The 25,195-nt window shown below is 35.9% G+C and overlaps 2 protein-coding genes across 2 annotated transcripts; both read right to left on the bottom strand.

The window, feature by feature from the left end:
* Positions 1–12,025: 12,025 nt before the first annotated feature.
* LOC135689251 (uncharacterized) lies at positions 12,026–16,737 on the bottom strand. Its single transcript, XM_065206413.2, has 5 exons — positions 16,240–16,737; positions 15,745–16,080; positions 14,888–15,367; positions 14,225–14,333; positions 12,026–13,628 (listed from the first exon to the last, which is right to left on the bottom strand). Exons 1-5 carry the CDS (start codon positions 16,328–16,330, stop codon positions 13,598–13,600), a joined length of 1,047 nt encoding a protein of 348 aa, XP_065062485.2. The 5' UTR covers positions 16,331–16,737; the 3' UTR covers positions 12,026–13,597.
* Positions 16,738–18,776: 2,039 nt separating this feature from the next.
* On the bottom strand, positions 18,777–24,982 carry LOC135689167 (uncharacterized). The gene is made up of 6 exons (XM_065206317.2): positions 24,554–24,982; positions 23,759–24,133; positions 22,426–22,704; positions 21,749–21,863; positions 20,914–21,206; positions 18,777–20,046 (listed from the first exon to the last, which is right to left on the bottom strand). Exons 1-6 carry the CDS (start codon positions 24,708–24,710, stop codon positions 19,982–19,984), a joined length of 1,284 nt encoding a protein of 427 aa, XP_065062389.2. The 5' UTR covers positions 24,711–24,982; the 3' UTR covers positions 18,777–19,981.
* Positions 24,983–25,195: the final 213 nt, after the last annotated feature.

Genomic DNA, 25,195 nt, shown 5'->3' with positions numbered 1-25,195 from the left:
TTCAGGCCCGTAACTCTCAAAAAAGAACTTAGTCATTTTTTAAAAAATCCATGATCCCGGATATGCAAAAAAACTCAAAAAATGAGAAAATTATACAAAATTTTTTTTGGCTCCAAACAACCTAAAAAAGTTGAAAATGCGTCCGCAACACCATTTGTCGAGTTTCCGATGAATTTCAGACCCGTAACTCTAAAAAAAGAACTTAGTCATTTTCAAAAAAATCCATGATCCCGGATATGCAAAAAATCTCAAAAAATGAGAAAATTATACAAAAATTTTTTTTGGCTCGAAACAACCTAAAAAAGTTGAAAAAACGCCCGCAACACGGTTTGTGGAGTTTCCGGTGAATTTCAGACCCGTAACTCTCAAAAAAGAACTTAGTCATTTTCAAAAAAATCCATGATCCCGGATATGCAAAAAAACTCAAAAAATGAGGAATTTTTTTTTGGCTCGAAACAACCTGAAAAGATTGAAAATACAGACGCAACACCGTTTGTCGAGTTTCCGATGAATTTCAGGCCCGTAACTTTCAAAAGAGAACTTAGTCATTTTTAAAAAAATCCATGATCCCGGATATGCAACAAAACTCAAAAAATGAGAAAATTATACAACATCTTTTTTTGCTCGAAACAACCTAGAAAGATTGAAAATACACCCGCAACACCGTTTGTCGAGTTTCCGATGAATCTCAGGCCCGTAACTCTCAAAAAAGAACTTAGTCATTTTCAAAAAAATCCATGATCCCGGATATGCAAAAAACTCAAAAAATGAGAAAATTATACAAAATTTTTTTTTGGCTCGAAACAACCTAAAAAAGTTCAAAAGACGCCCACAACACTATTTGTGGAGTTTCCGATGAATTTCAGGCCCGTAACTCTCAAAAAAGAACTTAGTCATTTTCAAAAAAATCCATGATCCCGGATATGCAAAAAGACTCAAAAAATGAGAAAATTATACAAAATTTTTTTTTGGCTCGAAACAACCTAAAAAAGTTGAAAATACACCCGCAACACGGTTTGTCGAGTTTCCGTTGAATTTCAGGCCCGAAACTCTCAAAAAAGAACTTAGTCATTTTCAAAAAAATCCATCATCCCGGATATGCAAAAAAACTCAAAAAATGAGAAATTTTTTTTGGCTAGAAACAATCTGAAAAGATTGAAAATACACACGCAACACCGTTTGTCGAGTTTCCGATGAATTTCAGGCCCGTAACTCTCAAAAGAGAACTTAGTCATTTTTAAAAAAATCCATGATCCCGGATATGCAAAAAAACTCAAAAAATGAGAAAATTATACAAAATTTTTTTTTGGCTCGAAACAACCTAAAAAGGTTTAAAATACACCCGCAACACCGTTTGTCAAGTTTCTGATGAATTACAGGCCAGTAACTCTCAAAAAAGAACTTAGTCATTTTCAAAAAAATCCATCATCCCGGATATGCAAAAAAACTCAAAAAATGAGAAAATTATACAAAATTTTTTTTTGGCTCGAAACAACCTAAAAAGGTTGAAAATACGCCCGCAACACCGTTTGTGGAGTTTCCGATGAATTTCAGGCCCGTAACTCTCAAAAAAGAACTTAGTCATTTTCGAAAAAATCCATGATCCCGGATATGCAAAAAAACTCAAAAAATGAGAAAATTATACAAAATTTTTTTGGCTCGAAACAACCTGAAAAGATTGAAAATACAGACGCAACACCGTTTGTCGAGTTTCCGATGAATTTCAGGCCCGTAACTTTCAAAAGAGAACTTAGTTATTTTTAAAAAAATCCATGATCCCGGATATGCAACAAAACTCAAAAAATGAGAAAATTATACAACATCTTTTTTTGCTCGAAACAACCTAGAAAGATTGAAAATACACCCGCAACACCGTTTGTCGAGTTTCCGATGAATCTCAGGCCCGTAACTCTCAAAAAAGAACTTAGTCATTTTCAAAAAAATCCATGATCCCGGATATGCAAAAAACTCAAAAAATGAGAAAATTATACAAAATTTTTTTTTGGCTCGAAACAACCTAAAAAAGTTCAAAAGACGCCCACAACACCATTTGTGGAGTTTCCGATGAATTTCAGGCCCGTAACTCTCAAAAAAGAACTTAGTCATTTTCAAAAAAATCCATGATCCCGGATATGCAAAAAGACTCAAAAAATGAGAAAATTATACAAAATTTTTTTTTGGCTCGAAACAACCTAAAAAAGTTGAAAATACACCCGCAACACGGTTTGTCGAGTTTCCGTTGAATTTCAGGCCCGAAACTCTCAAAAAAGAACTTAGTCATTTTCAAAAAAAATCCATCATCCCGGATATGCAAAAAAACTCAAAAAATGAGAAATTTTTTTTGGCTAGAAACAATCTGAAAAGATTGAAAATACACACGCAACACCGTTTGTCGAGTTTCCGATGAATTTCAGGCCCGTAACTCTCAAAAGAGAACTTAGTCATTTTTAAAAAAATCCATGATCCCGGATATGCAAAAAAACTCAAAAAATGAGAAAATTATACAAAATTTTTTTTTGGCTCGAAACAACCTAAAAAGGTTTAAAATACACCCGCAACACCGTTTGTCAAGTTTCTGATGAATTACAGGCCAGTAACTCTCAAAAAAGAACTTAGTCATTTTCAAAAAAATCCATCATCCCGGATATGCAAAAAAACTCAAAAAATGAGAAAATTATACAAAATTTTTTTTTGGCTCGAAACAACCTAAAAAGGTTGAAAATACGCCCGCAACACCGTTTGTGGAGTTTCCGATGAATTTCAGGCCCGTAACTCTCAAAAAAGAACTTAGTCATTTTCGAAAAAATCCATGATCCCGGATATGCAAAAAAACTCAAAAAATGAGAAAATTATACAAAATTTTTTTGGCTCGAAACAACCTAAAAAAGTTGAAAATACGCCCGCAACACCATTTGTGGAATTTCCGATAAAATTTAGACTGATATCTCTTAAAAGATAACTTAGTCGTATTTCAAAATATCTGTGACACTGGATATCCAAAAAATATTTAAAGAGTGTCAACTTTCAAAAAAAAAGTTTTTACTTGAAAGAATTAAAAATTCTATAAAATACCTTTCTTTGATTATTTATTGAATTTTCAGTGACCTCCCAAGTAATGTCTGAAAGAAAAAGGTCATGTCAAGATTAAAAATGTTATCTTTCCAATTTTAACTTTTATATTTTATATGAAATATGAAACTTTTAAGCTACAAATTGTTCCTTCAAAACAACCTAAAACAACACTTAATACGTTTGCAACAACATTTAACCAATTTCCGTAAATTTTCAGGCAAATATTTCTTAGAAAAGAATTTAGTCAATTTTCAAAAAATCTGTGACCCCGAAATGTAAAAAACTCAAAAATTGATAATTTTCGCAAAAAATTGTTTTCCCTCAAAGCAACCTAACATGACTTGATTTATGTTAGCAACACCATTTGGTGAGTTTCCAATAAATTTCAGGCCAAATTTTTAGCTCGAAACGACTTGAAATGCTTGAAAACACGTTTTGAACACAGTTAGAAGTGTTTTCCATGAATTTCAATCTCGTATTTGGAAAAAAGAACCCAATCATTTTTTAAAATAGCTATAACCCTTTTCCTTTAAAAAACATTTGAAAAATCAGAAAATTCTGAAAAAAAATTTTTATTCGAAACGACTCTAAAGGCTTGAAAATATGTTGGGATCACCATTAAAAATGTCTTCAATGAATTTCTATGTCATATATGGAAAAAAAGCTAAGTCATTTTTCAAAAGACCTATGATCCTGGACCTGTGAAAAAACTTATATGATATGGCTGAACATGATGAACGCCTTAAAGGATTATTGAAGTGATTACGGAGATCCCCTAAACTCAATCAAATGCAAATTCCACCTAATGGCAGTAGAATTTTTGTGAAACAGCATTTCAGCAGCAGAAATTAGACCTCTTTGCACCAGGGTGGATGCTCTGCTCCAAATCCGCACTGCACAGAATATCACAGAACGGCAAAGATCTTTTGGCATTGACTACCAGCTCTCTTAGTTCACGCCAGATTTGACTAGAACGTCAGAGCCATTGCGAGGCTGGCTCCGTACCAAAACTTATGGGTATGGTTACATCAGCTTCATTACAATCAGAGGTGGCCTTACCAGCCAAGCAAGAAAAACCCAAGCATGAGCCACGGTGGAAGAAGAAGTGTCCGAAGAAATGGTCTGTCCATGACGAAATACTACAGCAGGTTGCCCCAAGATCCTATGAAGATCCAAAACACAAGAAAATTAAGACAAAACCAACGCTTCACGCTTACAGGTTACATCAGCTTCACCACAGCCAGAAGTGCCTTAGCCGGCCTAGCAAGAAAATGCCAAGAATGAGCCACAGTGGAACAGGAAGTGGCAGAAGAGAATGCAAGTGATGATGATGACCCATACCTATACAAACAATCTGATAGTGAGAAGGCAGCTTCAAAAACCTGTAGAACAAGATAAGAGAGAATTATCAGAAGGAAGGCGCAACAAGACTTTGATGACATGAGAATTGTAGAATTAGCTTGTCACTGTAGAAAGGGAGGTGCTAGACGTGACACTTGGTAACAGCAGTATTGTGTGTAACCAGTGGCGTAGCTAGGGTTGGAAGATTGGAGGGGCAAAGTGGAGCCCAAAAGCAGGATGTCTGAAAATTTATACTGGCCATACCCTTAAGAACTTGGAAAAAAGGTCTCATTTTGTAAATGCGTTTGGAAAAGCAATTGTTTTTTACGTGGCAATGGTTAACTAATCAAACACAATAACTGTCATATAAAGATTTTTGTGGCTGCCCATTTTGCAAATGCCTATTTCCTTTACAACTCCTCCGATGTTTATATTATGAATTGTGTAAGGCAAGGAAGCTCTACGTATAAAAACTGATTTTCAAAAGTTGTGAGCAAATATCTAAAAAATTACCAATATTTAAAACAGGGGTCGGCAACCTTCGGTCCACGGGCCACATGTTACCCACAAGGTATTTTTGTGTGGCCAGGAGAGCTCCTGCTAATCAGTTGTTAATACGGCCCGGTGCACGACTGTCAGCTTGATACTGGCTCAGTTTTCCATATAAGTAGCTTCTTGTCTAGATCAGCATTACTTGTACATTTAACATTATTTCAAGGCCTTCCAAGGTCAATTTGTGAATGTCATGTATAAACATACATATTGTCACGCTCCAGCGTATGCTACGTCTTCTGAATACTCGGCTGGGTCAAGGGAACTTGGCTCACTTTCCAACTTTGCAGGAACAGCAGCCTGTAGATGTGTCTTTGTGTGCATCTTTCTTTGGTGACCTTCGCCTGCAGTTATATGATCGATTTCAAAATATGCAGTGTCAACGCAAAAACTTCAAGCAGTTAGCTTCGCCATTTGAAGTCAAATTTGAATCTGCTTCCGAAGATCTTCAGATGGAGCTGATCGAGCTGCATGCAGGCTATCAGTGAGTTGAATCTGAAATACAAGGAAACTGACACCATCCAGTTTTAAAAAAGAGTATCAACAGGATGATGCTTCATATCCAGGTCTGGTGGTGCAGCATGCCAAGAAGATGTGTTGCATGTTTGGAAGCACTTATCTTTGCGAAAGTCTCTTCTCAAAGATAAAGAATGCAAAGAGTCGACTGCAATCTCGATTGGCTTATCAGCACCTTTAAGGCACCTTGCGGCTGTCAACATAAACAATTCTGCCAAATGTTGAGAAGTTGGCCAAGGACATGCAGAACCAAGTTGCGCATTAGCTTCTTGAAATATAATGAACAGTGAACATGTACTTTACATCTACCTTTGTATTTACGAACTGTATCAAAGTTACGGCACATTTACCGATAAATACATTCTTGATGATTAGTTTAGTAGTTAGTTAGAATTTATATATATTAAAATTATACCGTATTTTGAGTTGCGGCCCTCGTATGCATTTTTAAAGTGAAATTTGGCCCCCTGGTTTATAAAGGTTGCCGACCCCTGATTTAAAAGCTTCAAACTAGGTCTGTTCTCCTTTGAGCAAAATCTGCAAAATCCACGACAAGCATTTCCTAATCCAGTTTTTTAAGGATTGAAGCGCATCAGCATTTTAGTTTCTAATTCATTAGGAATGGCTATAGAATGTGAAAGGTCATTTTTATATAAAACTTAAAAAGAGGGCTAATTGTAAAACATTACAAAGAGGCCTGACGGTCTCCTGCGAGGGAAGCGAGCCAAAAATTTTTGCAACCATGCTCTTAGATTAGCTCAAAATTTTCCAAGCATTTGGGAGGGGCTGCCCCCTTTCTTCCCCTCGCTACGCGACTGTTTGTAACTTCATTTTATTAGAAGCCTCATTTTAGTTTTTGTTCTTGGTTTGAGAATACCACAGTGGGGGTGGCTTATTTATATGATTTTGAAAATGGCTTTGTTGATGTTAAATTTGGGATAGGTTTGGGGATGTTGCTTAAGGTGGAGGTGGTTGGCAAATGGTTAATGATTGGAATGGTTTATGAATGTGGTAAATGGTTGAGATGGTTTGTAGGTGAACCTCTAGGATTAAATGGCTTGTAGAAAAAGGAAATGCACAATGAAAGTTTAGTTCAAAATATGACACTTAGGCAGCTCGCAGTCAAAAATTGGCAATGGCTTTAGTTCAAAATATGACACTTAGGCAGCTCGCAGTCAAAAATTGGCAATGGCTTTAGTTCAAAATATGAAACTTAGGCAGCTCGCAGTCAAAAATTGGCAATGGCTTTAGTTCAAAATATGACACTTAGGCAGCTCGCAGTCAAAAATTGGCAATGGCTTTAGTTGAAAATATGACACTTAGGTGGCTCGCAGTCAAAAATTGGCAATGGCTTTAGTTCAAAATATGACACTTAGGTGGCTCGCAGTCAAAAATTGGCAATGGCTTTAGTTCAAAATATGACACTTAGGTGGCTCGCAGTCAAAAATTGGCAATGGCTTTAGTTCAAAATATGACACTTAGGCAGCTCGCAGTCAAAAATTGGCAATGGCTTTAGTTCAAAATATGACACTTAGGTGGCTCGCAGTAAAAAATTGGCAATGGCTTTAGTTCAAAATATGACACTTAGGCAGCTCGCAGTCAAAAATTGGCAATGGCTTTAGCTCAAAATATGACACTTAGGTGGCTCGCAGTCAAAAATTGGCAATGGCTTTAGTTCAAAATATGACACTTAGGCAGCTCGCAGTCAAAAATTGGCAATGGCTTTAGTTCAAAATATGACACTTAGGTGGCTCGCAGTCAAAAATTGGCAATGGCTTTAGTTCAAAATATGACACTTAGGTGGCTCGCAGTCAAAAATTGGCAATGGCTTTAGTTGAAAATATGACACTTAGGTGGCTCGCAGTCAAAAATTGGCAATGGCTTTAGTTCAAAATATGACACTTAGGCAGCTCGCAGTCAAAAATTGGCAATGGCTTTAGTTGAAAATATGACACTTAGGTGGCTCGCAGTCAAAAATTGGCACTGGCTTTAGTTCAAAATATGACACTTAGATGGCTCGCAGTCAACAATTGGCAATGGCTCTAAGGGTGAGTGTCTTCTTTTTCCCTCTTGTGGTTCGCCCAATAAAATTAGATATTCAATTGAAAAACTTTCAATCTTCAAGAAGTCATTGTTTGTCTTTAACCTCAGTGATGAGAATGAAGTCTATCAGGTAAATACAAAATTGGAAACAGTAAACAAATAATTCTATATTTTGTCACAGATTAAAATAAACCAGAAAAATTTTCAAATCTTTGTTATTACAATGATGAAATCCAATATCTTCTAAAAGAAGGCACCAAATCTTTGTCATCAGACCTGTGGCAAAAGATCTAGGCCCATTAGCACATGTCTCATGAGGCTAAGGCTTCCTTTCTCTCTAAAATTCCCATATCATCTTCAAATGCCCATTACAATTTCTATGATATCTAAACATATAATTTGATTAGAAACCAGTTTCTTGTTGGATTTGTAGAAAGTTGCTTATTTTACCATTAGCAATATCAGGCAAGCACACTTTGTTCAAAGACAAAATGCGTTAAAATTGCCAGAGTTTTCTCATTTTCAGCTTTTCTGAAATGAGTGCCACAACAAACACTTGACTAATCAGGCATCTCATGCCCGCTTTCAATTTGCAGTGTTAAATAAGTGTAGTGGAGCTTTTGATTGCCCTTTCCCTTCTTATAAATGTCAATGTCAAGCTTCAGAAGATTTTCTGTTTTTTAGCCTAACAAAAAAGGTAAAAACAACAGAGATCTTTTTACAGATATATATAAAAATGAATTGCTTTAAAGCATTAACAAAAGCTTCTCAGAGTTCCTTCGCCCCATTTCAACTTGAATTTTAAAAGTATTTGACAGCAAAATAAGTATGGTCTGAAAAAAAAGGACACTGACTGCGGCTACAAAAAGAGCAAATGTGTTACCAACATTCCAAGCATTATGAAAATATTGATAGAACATGAAAAAGAAAATTTGACAACATAGTAGAAGGCACCAACTGCAGAATTGGAGTGTTTTTATGCCTACTAAGGAAAAAATATTAAAACTCATAAAAATTTAATCATAATTAAGTTTTTTCTCAATTAGGTTGGGATTTCAATTTGAAATTGTACTTGGTTTCATTTTCTCCCTGTCCCACTTCAATAACCAAATTTAGAACTCTTTTCTCGGCGATAAGATAAACTTACAAGTGCTATAATATTTTGATATTTGTCAACCATCATAGTTTTGCCAAAAGTATCAGAGGTTCGGAATCAATCTCATAATGACACAGTTTTGACTCATTGTTATATAACATTTAACATTGAAGCAACACCATTCAAAATGGGTGATTGAAAATGCAGTAGTCTGTTAATTATGATGCACATTGGAAATCTCTTTGCATGTAACTTAAATCCATAGGACGAAAAGCTCTAAGGGCATTATTAATATAAAGATAAACTGCAAAATTAAAATTATTAGAAATCAACTGAAACTTGGAAGAGTACCATTGCAATCAGAGTCCTTCCAAAATAATCAAGAAAAGTTTCAATTTCAATTTAAAAAAACTTAGTAATAGTTAGTTTTCAAATATGGTGATTAGCTGATAATATCAAACCCTAGTTGCAGAGTATTAGAGAGAGAGATTCATTAAAACTGGACTGCTGCTACAGGGAAAGAAGGAAGGACTGGTGGTACAGGCCAGACCAGAATAAAGTCCACAGTGCAGAGTCTTAGATACTAAAGCACTTACATACTTATTGCCACAAGAGATTAAGGATGGAAATACTTATTGCCACAAGACATTAAGGATGGAAACCACTGACTTGAAGATAAAACAGAGTTGGTATGTAAACAAGTTTGACTGGAGCTCTTATATCATTGTTGTCACCCATCAAAATTATAGTTACAATTCATTGAGATTAATGAAATAATTCAACAGTAAGTAGGCCTGTTGGCTGTATGCTTTTGATTTAGTTTTAGAAGAAATTCAAAATCAATTTCAATTTGATGTGTATTCTCAGCTTAATTACAATATACTGATCTAATCAAACAATTAATCAAGATACAATTTCAGTTATACTTCAATACATATAAGGTTAAGATATTTAAAATAATTATTTGTATCTAAAAAAGTTATAGCTGAATGACACATGGAAATAACCCATAGGGCCTTTTGAGCCATGTTCTATCTTATGTGCATTTTGCCTGAAGTAATTATAAATCAATACACAATATTAATAAACAACATTTTTTTAAGCTAGGAATAAAAGTTTTGAAAAATAGACAAGTTTGTTTCGAATATGATAGTTAAAACGTAAATCCAATCTATTTGTTTGAAGGTAAGGGGGCAAAATTGAAAAGGTGATAAAAAGATGGTGGAATGCTTTTAAAATTTTGTTAGACTTTTTGTCTTTCTTTGTGTGCCAATACTATAGCATATGTAGTGGAAGGGGGTACTAGTATATTGAGATCATAAATTTTTTTAAGGCTTTAGCAAAAGTTGTTTTTGATCCATACCTGTTTTGTATCCATGTTTTTGAAAATACATTGATTTGTATCCATTAATCCATGTTTTTGAAAATGCAAGCTCAATGAAAATTGACAGGCTAGATAATGGAGCAGTGCAATTTGAAAGCGTACAACATTAAACGAAGGAGTGCACACAGTGTCAAACACGAGGATTTGAGTCCGATCCTCGTGAAGTCAACCCCTTGATTGTACCAGAACGAAAAAGGCGAGATTCTGATCAAGTTTGAATGTGATGTTGTTTCGCAAACCTAATTGCCTACGTATTTTATACTCAATTCCGTATAAACTAAAGTTTAAAAAGTGTTACGAATCTATTTGCATGTGTATTCAAGAAGGTACCTGTTGATTCTAACTGGAGAAAACTTTACAAGGTTTGTGCAGCCAGCCTTGATTCCCAGGGAATCGCCTACACTTGACCATGTGAGCTTCGTTTTGGTTTGAGTCTATCAGACTGTAACGTTATTTGCCGCGGGTACCCGCGCATTATTAGAACGTCCTTTCACCCGCGCATTATCTTTCCAATCCACGATACTTCCAATAATCCAAGGTCTACTTGCACGGGGATTGTTTTCTCGTAATAATAATTTGCATTTTTCTCATCAATAACCGCGTCTCATTATGAAGCGATGAATTCCGTTACAAATCAATCCATTTTTATTTCATCTAATCATGAACCTTGAATAATTACAAGTTTCTAGAATACTTTTGGAATTGAATTAATAATAATAATGAAAAACAGAAGAATGTAATAAAAACAAGAAAAAGAAGTAGAAATAAGAAGTAAGAAATAAGAAAAGATAGGCAAGGTTACTGGGTGGCCTTTTTTAATGGCCTTTTGTGACATTTTGTCGCGCGGTCTCACTCCTGTCCCTTTGGTATTCAATATGTTTTCTTAGTGGTCAAAGTTGGGTTTGATTCTGTTAAAACTTCTCAAGTTTGATAATTGAAAAAAGAATCAATTATCATATTTCTTAACCACCTACGTCCGGAAATCAAGACCTTACCAGACAAAGAACTTAATTATCAGGAATAGAAATGTTACAGAAGGAAGAAATAAGTAAATTAAAGAAAGTTTCTGAAATTCCTGCGATTCGAAATGATTTCTCAGAAACAATTCATTAGTCAGAAAATACATTTATTATTCTGGCGCTCCCCGCGAAAAATATCCTTTACAATCTGGTAGGCCTATGATGGCGGGGTCAATTCAATGAAAACCAATATTAATTGCTAGTCGGTAACTTTAAATTGTGTGAAAATCAAAAAAGAAGATTTGCCGAATTCAACATCATATTGACCTTACAGTTTTGACTGTATTCTTATTGTTTTTTGAGTTTGAAAATTCGACACATAAAGTGCATATTTGACACGAGGGGCACCATTTGCATGACAGCGTAAATAACCAATTAATCTAGAACTCAAATGAAAGATTGAAAAACATTTTCCACAAACCTTTATGATGCTTTAAGCCATTATTTACTGTGTTCTTTATCCTACATGCTTTAGAATGACTTCGTTCAAACCACGATAAAATCACGTCCATCTCAAACATCTCAAAACCAACTCGCCTAACGAGGCTCCTGCTCAGCTTCTTAATTTTGCTGTGAACTTGGGGCGCATTCTTTTATAAAAAGATTATTGATGTCTTTTTTCTTTTGCTCTCGAGAGAATTAAGCTTACTGCAGCACCCGCCAAAACCTCCAGGGACAAAACAAGACATAAAAATTGCTCTATAATCCCAGAGTTACCTTTCTGAACTCGCAAATTCGTCTAATACGCAAATTCAAAAAATTGAACATCAACAGCAAAAACACTCTTATGCAGGGTTTTACACCTGCATAAAAACTGTGGACTTTGTTCGTCATCAATACGTAAAGAATTGTTGACTTACCCTGCCTTTTTACAATTATTTCCAATTTTAAACATGATATCATCAATTGGTTACATCTTCATCTTCGCCTATCGTCATTATCAGCTTTCAATTCCAACATGATTGCCAACGCGGCAGGGCCGTCGCTAATTATTGTGCTCGAGGGGGGTAGGGGGTTACTCTCGTTAAATCCTGACAGGGGGTCCAGTCGATTTGAGTGTCCTACCAAATGGCTACCAAATGTTTCGATAATAACAAAAGGTCTTAGTTTAGCTTGTGATTTATTACAGATAATGAACAAGATTTTATCTTTCCCGAATCAACAACAGTCAATGGTGAAGAAAATTGTCAAAGAAGGACCAGGCGCGTACCGAGGAATGAGTATCACCGAAGACATAATTTCGGCACTTATGCTACTATTTGAGGGTTATTGTCAAAGTAGGCTATTATTTGAGAAAAAAATCTTAACGTTTTTGCTTTTGCCCTCCTCGACCCTGACTGGACCCCTTGTTAGGTCATAATGGGAGTACCCTCTCCCCTCCCCCGGGACAAAAGGCTGGCGATAAAAACAAAGCAGATGACGGGACGCTATTCTTACTGTGTTGATTAAAAAAACTGAAACAAAAATTACCGTTACAAAAAAGGATATACGTATATGCAACATATAGACTCCAGAAAAGAATTTTAGAAAGCAATGAAGTTAGTATCGTATTTGTTGAATGAATAAAAATTTCAGAAAGTCTCATGTTTCTTGCGCCAGCAAAAGCTGATAATAACTGCATTTATTACCCCCACTAGAAGATCATTGCAATATAATACAATCTTCTTATGTCAAAAAATAATCAAAATTGACTATGTTTGACAGCATTTATTACAATAATATAAAATGCCATGTTTATATAAAACTTATTAGAAAATTACTAAATCTTGTAAAACGACGTTCAATCAAGATATATGAATTAAGAAGACCAAGGTATTGATAAGAACTACTATGATAAGAGCCTTGATTCGCAACCAAAATAAAGTGATAAATGATTATATTACATTTAAGTAAGTTCAGATACAACTCTCTATGACATTGGGTTGACATCGAGATACAAATTACATTCGAAATTTAAAAATCTTGTTCGGGAGACGAAACTATCAGTCCTTTGTTTCGAAACAATACCGTTGTAAACCAATCCGTGTTGCGGGGTCATAGCACATGCGCATTAATAACAGAATTCGCACAGCTGTCTGAAATTGTGTCTGTCTGCGACCACAAAATTTTTGAACTTCCTGCCAGGGCTTCAAGTGATAATGCACATGTGCAATGACCCCAAAATGGGGGCTAGTGCATGTCTGGCAGACAGGCATGATTCATCTCCCGAACAAAATCCTCGACTTACTTTGCAATTTATTTGATCTTTTAAGGGGATGGATCTTAAATAAAGTACATGCACCTAGAAAGAGGATTCCGTGAAAAAGTATGATCATGATACTGGGGTGGATTTAAGGTTAATGGGGTATTTTGGTAGATACTTCACATTAATGAAAACAATCTGTACCACAAAATAGTTGTTTGCAAATGCCATCTTTAAACTTTAGGTAACAGGCTCACAGCCTCAAAAAACACGAGGGTGAGAGTGGATCAGGAAGTTTGGAAGCACACACTTTATTTTTGCCCCCTCCCCCTTCCTCTTGCCAAATAAAGCGTTCTTCTTTGCTGTTCTTGCTAGCCAGGTAAGAATGTGAGTCATTGTATTTGGGTATCGATTCTATTGGCTCTACGAAAAAGACAGTCAATATCAGTAATTAACAGATTTGCATAGAAATGAACGTAAATTGTAGCGGATCTCTTGACAAGAAAAATTCATCAACGATATAGGTAGATATTGATGATAAAATAATGTCTTATGGCATTTTGGCCACATGCCGCAACGGGTTGTGATATTGTAGTAGAAAGTCCTGAATAATATTTTAATGATAAATTTGAGCCTGAATATTTGCTGCTAGATAATTTGAAACCCTAAGAAGGCCAAAGGAAAAGAACGGAGAGATCACCAGTGGTCATATTTCTTAACGAATGACAATAAATTAATGAACACAAATTTCTAGGGCTGCTAACATGAAGAATGTCAGCATTTGTCAGTGGAACGGACAGTGTCATCTAAGTGAACCGACAAAAACTTTTAGAGCACTTCTTCATGGCTACTTTTGCTTGTAAGGAAAGTTTACCTTCCTTGTTACTTTGTAATCTTATAATATATGAAAACTTCCATGATTTAATCAACAAAATCTGATTAAAATTTTCATAAAAATTTGTATAAAAATTCCACACAAGGCTGTGTAGCAGTCAAAGCAATGTCTAAACCGGTCTTACCTTTTTTCTCTATATAACAAACAACTAATAATCAGTGCAATAAGAAAGAGCGATGAACCAGCTGCTGAAAATGCAACAATCAGTGTTGATGTATTCTCTCTTTCAGCTTCTAGAACAAGATTAAAATTTGAACATTGTCAGAACAAACCGAAGAATGACTTTGCAATTAAGACAATGATTGCTTTAGGTATAAATCTAAAAGCAATACTGATAATTTGATTATTGATTCTACTTTTAATATTCTAAAATTAATCTTGAAAGAAGTAAGTTTATTTGTTGTAGTTATAGTGGTTTAGAATTCTACCATAATTTTTCCATCTCGAGCATATTTTTGCTCCATAATTTCCAGAACTCAAAACAAACATTTTAAACAAGGCCGAAGCTACTGGGGCTCGTGTCCCTTCCAAAAATTTACAAAAAACCTTTGTTTTTCAATGAGCAGTTTTTGCTGTTCCTACATTGATGAAACAATGATGACTCTACAATAATTCTCTTCTTCCTAAGGTAGTTTTACGTTCTAAGGTGTCTAACTTGAAAAAGCAATTTCAAAGTTATATTCCTGACTATTGGATCATTTTAGTCACAATCTCTCCTTGATATAATAACTACGATAATAGAGTTCATTTTCACATTTAAAGATGCAGCAGCTGATGTTTTACATACCCCTTTTAAAGCAAGAATTCCTTGTCAGTCTCGAGGTTCCTCCGCTTGTTTCCGTAGGCGAATTAACTCTTGAAGCTAAACTATTCTTAACTTCCTGCTTCGTTTGATTGATGTTGATTTCATGAGAAGCAGACTGCACTGTTGTTGGTGTGTTAACGATAGAATACGTACGAGGGCTTTCTACACTGGTAAATGCGATGCTCTTTGCAAGCAGTAAAGTAGTAGGAGCATCTACTTTTGAGTGATGTATTCCGATTTCAGAACTAGCGCTTGGAGCACTCGTGACGTCAGCAAACGAGCACTCACATCTTTCCATTGTAGAGTAAATAGCATAAAGACTTGGCGAGGAGACTTGCGGAACAACATCACTGGATTGCAATTCACATGATGACACGGTGACTGTAGTGAAGTTTTGTAGTTCAATACAGGCTTGCGTTGTAGAAAGTAAACCAGAAAGGGAAGTCGAAGGACCAATTGTGTCTAGAGAAAAAGCAAAAAATATGTGTACAGCGGAAGAAAACTTTAAAAGATCAACGTTAGATTTATTTCTTCAGCAAACATTCGCACCTTTCGTATTTCTCTGAAAGCTTTTTGGCTTCAAATATTTAGTACTTTGCATGCCTTTTTTCTCTGAAGAGATTTTGCTTCAAACTGATGACAAAACTGTGACGTGTTATCTTATCGGAAAGTTTCAGAGGCTTTAATCATTACTTCTTCTAAGCTTAGGTGCTACGCTTTGAGACTGCCACCAGTTTCATAAAATACTACATTTAAACTCACGATTTTTAACACACTTAACGTAACTGCATTCAAGAGAATGCGAGCATTTTAAACTCAACAGAGTTGGAATAACGCACCCGGTTTAGTAGCAATCCAAGTAAGGTTAAATCCAGTCTCTTCATTTTCTGCATCGCTGGAAAATTGGATCTCCATCCATCCGGATTTTGATGAAATGAGACCTGGGTCGCTAAAACAATACCTTTCCCAAGGAGCAGTGGTAGAATTACGGACCTGGACATTGTCTTTGGTGCAGCCTATGCTAGCTTCCAAGTTCAGAGCTAGAAATGTGATGTAAATCGTGAACCCCTCTTCGGCTGTGATGTTCCATTGGCAGGAGATATTCTTCGGGTAAGGATGCGGAAAGTTTGGACTAGCTATGAAACCGGACCTGCCGTGGACTTCAAATCCATAGTCTGTAAAAAAGGCTAATTTTCAAAAAAAAGATAAAAGAAAGATAATATTTTGTAAAAGAAAGATTCAACCAATTTCTGTTTTATCTATGTTTTAAATGACCCCTTTGCCATTTCATTTTAATGAGGGCTTCACTTAACGATCAATAATTTGTTACCAACCTGATAAAGCATAGTTTTTTCTTTGGCACGCTGCGAAAAGCAAAACAACGAGACAGATGGTGTGTTTCATAGGTGCCAAATAGTTTTTCATATCTTTTCTCCAACAGGTTTTCTCTCTTTACTTCATTTCGCATTTAAGGAAAATTTTTCAGCTATCTTTGCAGATCAGTGACGGCAAAAAACGTTACTAGTCTCCTCTTTAATGGCGAATTCTTGATCAATTAATGGTCTCATCTAATGTTTCCTTTGCATTCCAAAATTAAGCTGGACTCGAATTTCAAAACGACCTTTGTTGTTCAGCGCTTTCGATGCATTGGTCCGCAGTGGTAGCTTCATAGAAGTAATAATACTGTTGGAACTCAGGTAAAATTTTGCTAATTACCTCGCAATAACTCAGTTGCAACCTGTAAGCTCAGAAAAGCCCAGCGTTTCGCACAATTTCCGCTATGACACAGACGAATACAGAATTCGACCCTCTCATAGTTGACGCACCTTGTATCGTTTTATGAATATTTGTCTGCTTTGCTTTCTTCAAATGTACGAGATATAAAATGTCATACATGCAAAGTATATTGAATAATATTCAATATTGAATAAGCAATTTTTGGAAAATTATTTTTGACAGCATTGTGGTAAAGGGACCGCAACTAATGGGGCGCTTGGTGGACAATTTTCCCAAGAACTCTCATTTATACATTTGTTAGTGGATAAAATCAAAAACTCGCAGTCGTAAAGATCAAGGCCAGACCCCTGTTGGTAGATGTAAAATAGACAAGACACAATGGGTTCCAATTAGAATAAGGGAACCTACAATAAGCGTGAAGGCGCTGGGTAAAGAACACTACCTTCCTTACTTCCGCAGCACAGTTTCTGAAGACGATTTTAAAGATAAAGCATTACCATAACCAAACCAGAGTGTTTCTGCAAAAAGTTGATGTTCATTGAATGCACATTCTTTGATATACCGAGAATTAGAAGAAATGAATTCACATGTGCGGGAAGGAATGAAGCTCTGACGGGAAGGTGGGGAAGATTTTAAACCGAGTGGAGATGTATTTTACACTGGTGAAAAATGATTTTCATGTCAAATATCAAATAAATCCACATCCAAAATTATGCAACATACTAAAGTATGTAATTACCATGGGTGATGTATGGACTATTTAACTTTAATAGGATTTGCACGCTTCCTAGAAAAAGGGACATGTGCCCCAGGTGATTTATTGGCTCTTCTGTCTAAAGGCGGATAAATAAGGGTAAAAGCGGTAGTAAAAGGAAAAAAAAGAGATCGATTATTTTGAGAACCTGAGGTCATCTTTGCTTGCAGCTCCATGACATGTTTTGAGCAGTCTAAACAATACAAGAGAGTGTTAATACCCTACTGTTTGATTTCTGCTTAGTTTGGCTTGAAAAGGATTAACGGTATTGTGTCATATTTACGTAGGTAATACCACATCGCGTACTGCATCTTTGCTTGGTTCTGGTTAATCACTATTAAGCTGGTTAAAATAACATGAAGTAGTTGGTGAGCATTTGCGTCGAGGCTTTAAAAGGGGCGAAATAAATTTGCCTGCAAAATAGCATTTTATAATATTTTTCAATCATTTTGATATGGTTGGTATCCTCATATTCTTGTGTATCGAATAGCGCATGGTTTAATCAGATTCCATTAGTTGTTTGGCTTTTGGAAGAGAAAATCAAATATCGTGTCAAAAATATTAACCGTGACCTTAACTTTAATGTCAGCACAAAGATTGTCAGATTTAGGGATGATTTTTAAAGTTTGAGAAAAGGTATCAATCTGATTTATTCTTATATTAGAATTACTCTAACAAGGCAAAAAGTAATTTGGATAACCTGATTGTTTCACAGAAAACAGCAGTGGCGGCGCCAGCTACTGCAGAGTGGGAGGGTAATTGGTGTTGCCCGTGAGACCAAGCCCTATTGGCCTCGTTTCAGTTCTTTGTATCAGGTCAAATTTCCTTAGGAAATATAATCTACCCTTACCTAGTGCTTTTTAATTCGTTTTTAGACGAGATATGTAGACCATGTTTCGATAAATATGAGGGGGAGGGGGTAATTACCCCTCTAACCACCCCTTGGCGCTGCCACTGGGCAACAGCTTTTAAATCTGTTCTCCTAAATTTTGTAAGTAAAAATACTACAAAACATAACAGGAAGAAAGTGGTGATTTTTCCGACAAATTGCAGAACCATCCGACAGTATTTTGTTAAGTGTATTTCAATATTAGTGTTTTTCTTAATTATGATGTCATGAATGATGCACTGAAATGTTCGTGACCTTTCTTCTCACGTCAAGAGATTCGCTTCCGTTCTGATGCTGATGTGGAAAAAATATTTTTATCCCTTGTGTCTTACGTTCTAGTCTAACATGGTCTTGTATTCTACAAAATTTCGTTATTACAAAATTTTGAAATAGTAATAGTTTAGTCTTAATTCTTTTGCTTCGAGTACTGAAATTTCTTAATCTTTTCTGACTGTCCAGTACTCGTTTCTTATAGCCAGTTTCTTAAAAAAAATTGAGTATAGTCCTACAGAAAAACAACGCTATTCTATTTGTTGTCGATAGGAGATACCTTATTAGTGTCTCTGATTTTTTTGACTGCATGTTTAGCTATAGATTATGTCAAAGTTTTGAATGTGTCAAACTGGGAGAAAAGCAATTGAGTAAACTTATATCATCTTTGCAGGGGATCCTACTTAAGTCAGAAAGTAAGGGGCCAAGGACAAAATAAGGCTTTAGCTTTCCAAGCAAACCCCCAACAACTCTGTCACCGGGTCACCGGGGAAGCCGTGGCCCTGCTTAAAAAACTTTTCACGATAAAAAACTTGTCTTAGCTAGTATTAATTATATAGCTGCTTGTATAAGTTATATAAAAATATAAAGGAACTTACTTTCAGTTCTACTTTCAAGTTGAGCATGCTCTTAAAGAAGGAAAATACCAACGGTTCGCATTTTTTAACATCAATCAGTCTTGCTTTAGCAAGCAAAATTTAACAAGCAACATTCAGCAAGCAACATTTAGCAAGCAACATTAAGCAAGCAACATTCAGCAAGCCAGTTCAAGTATAGAAGGGTGCAAATTATAATTGCAAGCAACATATAGCAAGCAACATTTAGCAAGCAACATTTAGCAAGTAACATTTAGTAAGCAACATTTAGCAGGCAAGTTCCAGTAGAGAAGGGTGCAAATTATAATTGAAGAAACATTTAGCAAGCAACATTTAGCAAGCAACATTTAGCAAGCAACATTTAGTAAGCAACGTTTAGCAAATAACACTTAGCAAGCAACATCTAGCAAGCAATCTTTAGCAAGCAATTTAGCAAGCCAGTTCCAGCATAGAAGGGTGCAAATTATAAGGCATGTCTTTTATGAGTTGGGCATCCTTATACAATACTCGTGAAGCATAAATTTTCAATACTTAACTTAATCAGAAGTCTGTAATAAATTAATGTACCATTCGGATCCTTTGTAATCAAATTTGGCTATATCACTCTTTTGTCTTAGCATTTACTTCAGTTACAGTACCTTGTTGAACTATCTGCCTGTCTGGAGCAACATATGACAATGCACTGGCGAATACCTAGTCATCACCACACTTCACACTTGTGTCTCTTAATGGCCAAATGCATTTTTTCAGCAAGCAGCATTTGGTTTTATACATAAAGTTGTAGGTCCTGGGTATCCCCAGGCACTCAAACAGCTACAACGAGGCGCACTTTAGTAATATTCTTCCGTTGAATCTGACAAATCATCATCATTATTGATGTCTTTGCTGCAACCATCTGAAGAAAAAGAGCATAATGATCTTCTTGGCCTGAATTAGCATGGATGCAGGGGGGTAAGAGGGGGGCTGTCCCTATCTTTTCAGTTACCCCTATTGTAAGTAACTGGAAATCATTGTAAATTGAAAGGCCTGTTTTGTTTTAAAAACTCAAGGCACGGAGACTTGAATTCCTATATCCTAAAAGCACTATACATCGAAAGAGAGGGACTATAAATTTTTTTAAAGATTTGCAACAATTTTTTCGTTTCAAAGCTCCTTTGGATCCGACACTCTTTTCTTCAGAATCCTTTAAGTTTCATCCTATCTCGAAATTCTCAAGAAATTCTTCCTTCGAGCCTGAATATATTCTTGAAGAATTCTTATTTTTCTCTAATCTGATATGGTTTCAGAAGCACGTCACCTGCCTTCAAATAAAATACCACGCTAAGATGAGATGTGTCAGTCTCTGTTATAAACATCGAGGAAAAAGCAACTGCTGACAAATAAGACACAAAGTTGCAAGCTAAGGCTAAGAAATATTTTTATAATATTCTTGAAAATGTGTTAACTCTGAGCCTTAATATTCTTATAAACAATTTCATTATAAATAATATATGTACTAACATATGATTTTGAAACTGATAAAAATTCAGAATTTTAGTCATGGTTGAGGGAAAAGGTAGTATGGGTTTGTAGAATGGGTAAAGACGGATTTCAGGAGCAGCAAATTCTAGCAAAGTTTTGAAAACTGTTTAATTAATTGATATACATAGAAAGGCAATACATACAAATATTAATAATTCAGAACCCTCTCTTTGATCATTTGAATGTAAAAGAGCAAAATAAGTCCGTGTAAGAGATTCAAACTAACACATAATACTCTCACCTGACTGTACGACCAAATAATGTTGACGCGAATGAATCAAGTTAAAGGCGCCATCTTCTAGCATATTCCCCTGACACGGTTGCATATAAACATCAGTTGGTTTGCTGAAGGTTTCAGAAGCACAAATCGAAGGAATATTGCACCGCTTTTTAGGCTGACCCAACACTCTGCCATCAGTCGATACAATTATGACGTCACCGTCAACTATACGAAAACCTTGAGGTGAATGACGGGCAGGTGAGTGTCCGGTTGACCAAAGATCCCCTGGTTTTAGGTCAGCATGACCCTTTTTGCTGGCGATCGAAAAATGTGATTAGGTATAAAACAGAGGCATTAGTAGATACATTAAACATTTGTAAATGTGTATTCTTTGCTTCACTGCTACTTCATGTAAGACCAACCATCATTTCTTTGCCGTTTACAATGAGATATATACATGGAGCAGTAGGGACAACAAATCAACGGCATGTGTATATTAATGTTGACGGGTAAATCTGTCTCTTTCTCTTATGAAACAACATTGATGCACCGAATAAAGAGTCAGCATACATCAAAAAGCTATGTCAAGATTTAATGCCTTGCTATAGGTAGGCTAAAATCAAGCTTTGGTAGGCACTTTATTAATCATGTACATACAAACTTCTAAGCTTTGCGAGTCCCTGCATATGAAGTTGGATACCTTCGGAGCTTCTATATATAAAATCGAGTTCTTTGGGAGTCCAGAATATTATCTCAGTTGATACGAAAATCTTTACAGATGTAAACAATAGACCATCTTATTAATTGCCCGTAGGCCTCAAAAACTCTGTACGTAGGTCTGAAGAGTGGAGCTTACCTTGCAGTCACGTGTCTGCGACCAGTTAGTACTATGATAATAATGGTGACAATTGACAGCAAGACAAGAAAACTGCCAAGTAATATGAGCAGACGTCGATTTCTGGAAGCGAGATCTGCAATAAATAATCCTTCATATGAATGTCGTGATATTTAATCGATGAGATCCCCTACCCTACAACCATCTAACCCATATCCCTTACCATCAAAGTTAAAATGCAAAACAAAGTGAAGTTTGATTCTCTAGAAAACGATTTCTTTAAAATGATCACCTGTATACAGGCACCACTAAGCGTCGAGAAAAGTAGGGGGTCTAAAAAAAGGGGGGGGGCTAAAACCGCATTAACAGAGGCTTTACTGGTAGTTTATTACTTAATATTTGGCATTTTTTGCTAAAGACCCCCCCCCAGCCCCCTGCTCCACGGAGCCTAGTATAAAAGAATCACTTTGCTAGAAAGAGGTTAACTATAATTTGCTCCGTAAAGGTGGTTCTCCATGTGCCTGCATTAAATTGCATTAAAAAGAAATTTCAAGGCGACTTGAATTCAGTTAGACTCGACAAGCATTATCAATTCACAAACGCGTATCTTCTGTAGTTCCTGATGAAATGTTATGCCCGAAACGTCTGATAATCAAATCATCGGGCTATATATTCATAATTGTAACTTGCATGTATACCTTCTGTATGTTTTGCTGAATCGCTGTCATATTTGTCATGTTTCTCGGGTGCCTTTGTGCTATTAGGCTGAGCCAATCTTACAGCGTCTATGGGCCTTAAAGATCCTTGAGCAAGATGGTTTTTTTGTAATGCGATCATATTAACAGTTCTTGTAAAACTATCTTGCACTGTTGTATCGCAGGAACAGTTGGTACCCATCTCAGAGCTAGACGCGAGGCCTTTTGAAAAAGACCTCGAGACGTACTTTTGATTCCCTTGATATAAATCCCTATTGGGATCTGTGAAAGAAAAAAGATTGATCGATACACTGTGGAATCGTGGAAACTGCACATTTCAGTACGATACACTGTTAATAGAAAATCACCAATTTCTTCTACTCTATGGCTCCACTACTCTGAAATCCAAAGAAGGCCCCTTGGATTATTTTCAATGCTCTAAACATTTCTTTCATCTTTCAACCACATGGCACCTGATATCTAGAACCATTGAATAAAGCTACCACTCCTTAATACCTATATTTGGACATTCTATAACAGGTTAAAGAGATATGCTTTCTATACAAGGGGAAAGTGCTATGAAAAAGAGCTTACCACGCAAAATGTAACACAAAATATCAAAAGTACAAATTTTATAATTTTGACTAATTCTAGTGTACCCTCTTGCACTAAAACTCTCTCTCTTTAGGGTAGACAACAAATAAAACAGTAACATGTTTGACTTTCTTTAATTTCTGCACTGAACTCGAAAATTTTTCTTGGAGGCGAGCTCATTTGAGTGCATCTTTGGCTACAGTAATCTTATCCAGGGCTGGTCGGTTGCATTCAATCCTCCAGGAAAAATTCATTTTCAGAAAAGGCCAAATAAAGTCAAAATGTTTTTGGTATTGTTCTTATATCACAATATGACAGAATTCGTGAAAATATGAGATTATTAATTTTTCAGGAACATAAATGTTTCAGGTACATATGAATGTTGCCATATGGAATGAACTTATTTAATATTCTCATTTATCTTATAGTTATTCTCATTTTGCTGCTACATTAGTATAGCTGTTGGCGCCTTGATCTTTACGTCTATTCGTATCAGTTTTGGTTACTATGATTCCTCTTTGACGATAATGATTCGTGTTTCATGACGATGATAACGCTTCACAAATTATTGTCATAAAAAGCTGCAGATTTCTTTGATATTCCATTAAAAAGAAAGCTATGAAACAATGAGAATAACTACGCTGTCTTTTGATGTCATCTATTTCACGCTTTTAACAGTGAACTGCTCAGTTGACCGCATACTAGGCATATTATCAATATTTCAGATGCTTCGCAGTATTACCTGGTTTGACAAGTGGCCTTCCTTTAACATCAGCTGCTTTCCACTGTGCAGTGAAACCCTTGTCAACCTTTCCAAGTTTGTCCGAGGCAAAAACCACTTGAACCTTGTTTCCTTCGGACAAGTAAATCTGAATGGTACCATGACCACAGAATCTTGAAGATAACTTTCCCCAGCCATTCCTCGATTCTTTTATCACAAGATAGTCGTAAAGACATTTTTTGTTCTTTTCCACTCTGAAATCAGTGAAGTTAAGAAGAATACGCGCGCCAGATACAACAGATATGGTCCACCGGCAAGTCAAATCCACCGGATAGTTCTTCGGGTAATTTGGAGTCGAAAACTGTCCATAGTCACTTGCTATTTCGAACTGTAAGCCTAATGTAAAAGCAGAGTGAGAAATTTTTAACAATTGATATATTACTAGGCATTAAACTGACTGCTAGATCAGTCAGATTTTGGCAACTATATCCAGCCTTTCTTTATTGTAGCAAAAATGTGACTATAACCAATGAAAAGCAGGTAAATCCGGATTTTCGTTTCAGGCATTAACAATGATTTTATCAAGACAGGACATAAATATAAAAAATGTTTATTAGTTTTCCAAAAAAATTACTAGAATGACAATTTGAAATGACAAAGTCACTTTTTTCTGCCATCAGCAGTTCACTAGCCTTTCTTATCTATTTCTCAAAGCGAGCCTTGTTTCTTGATCTTCACACATGCTCTGCATGTGAGACATTAGGTACATGTTTACGTCATATTATCGTTGCAAACAGTAAAAGATAGCAGACTTACTTAAACTGATTGCAACACCAGCAACACTCAGCAAAATCGTGGCGTTAAACACGACATTTATTACTTGCACCTCTGATGCAGTTTCGTCGCCTTGGACTCTCTCTCGATTACCATGCAAAACGCTACGCTCAGATTTACGTTGGATTGTAATATTCATCTGCCTACTGAGAGGTTGAAAACATATGCAACCATGTTGATCTTAAGAAGCATGATAAATTGCCGGGGGTCCAATGGCAGTGTAATGGTCTCTAACGTGCTGTGGTTGGTCTGTATGTGGTAGTTGTTGATAAAATACGGTATTTATTAGAGTACTAACAGGTCATACTTAAAAATAAATAAAACAATACCGTGTTCAAATTTAAAAGCATCATAAAGATTGTTTTTTCTTTCTCAGCTTGAGTCTTTAAACCCTAAGAACTTGCAAATGTTTTTTTACAATCAAATAAATTTTGTCCTTAGCTATCATTTCAACGAAAAACGTTTCAGCAAATCCACAAATTGTTTTACTGTACTTAGAAATGGCTTTTTATTTCAAACTAAGTGCATCGAGGCAGAGAATCAATCTTGTACAAAAGCAGTGTTATAACTTGATTCCTGATAAACGATATTTGGAAATGCTTCCTGAAAAATATTACACGTTTT

This window comes from Rhopilema esculentum, chromosome 9 (assembly GCF_057945365.1).
Source record: "Rhopilema esculentum isolate cy_ngs chromosome 9, ASM5794536v1, whole genome shotgun sequence".
NCBI lineage: Eukaryota > Metazoa > Cnidaria > Scyphozoa > Rhizostomeae > Rhizostomatidae > Rhopilema > Rhopilema esculentum.
This window is presented reverse-complemented; position numbering and strand designations above follow the sequence as displayed.

What these genes read in the sequence shown, in the direction of transcription:
- LOC135689251 (XM_065206413.2), bottom strand. Translation starts at nt 16,330, where the DNA reads ATGAAAAACTATTTGGCACCTATGAAACACACCATCTGTCTCGTTGTT. An exon ending in TTGGATTGCTACTAAACCGG is followed by an intron (nt 15,368 to 15,744) that starts GTGCGTTATTCC and finishes CTTTTTCTCTAG; the next exon opens with ACACAATTGGTCCTTCGACT. An exon ending in GAATTCTTGCTTTAAAAGGG is followed by an intron (nt 14,334 to 14,887) that starts GTATGTAAAACA and finishes ATCTTGTTCTAG; the next exon opens with AAGCTGAAAGAGAGAATACA.
- LOC135689167 (XM_065206317.2), bottom strand. Translation starts at nt 24,710, where the DNA reads ATGAATATTACAATCCAACGTAAATCTGAGCGTAGCGTTTTGCATGGT. An exon ending in TTCAGCAAAACATACAGAAG is followed by an intron (nt 21,864 to 22,425) that starts GTATACATGCAA and finishes TATTTATTGCAG; the next exon opens with ATCTCGCTTCCAGAAATCGA. An exon ending in CGCAGACACGTGACTGCAAG is followed by an intron (nt 21,207 to 21,748) that starts GTAAGCTCCACT and finishes TTCGATCGCCAG; the next exon opens with CAAAAAGGGTCATGCTGACC.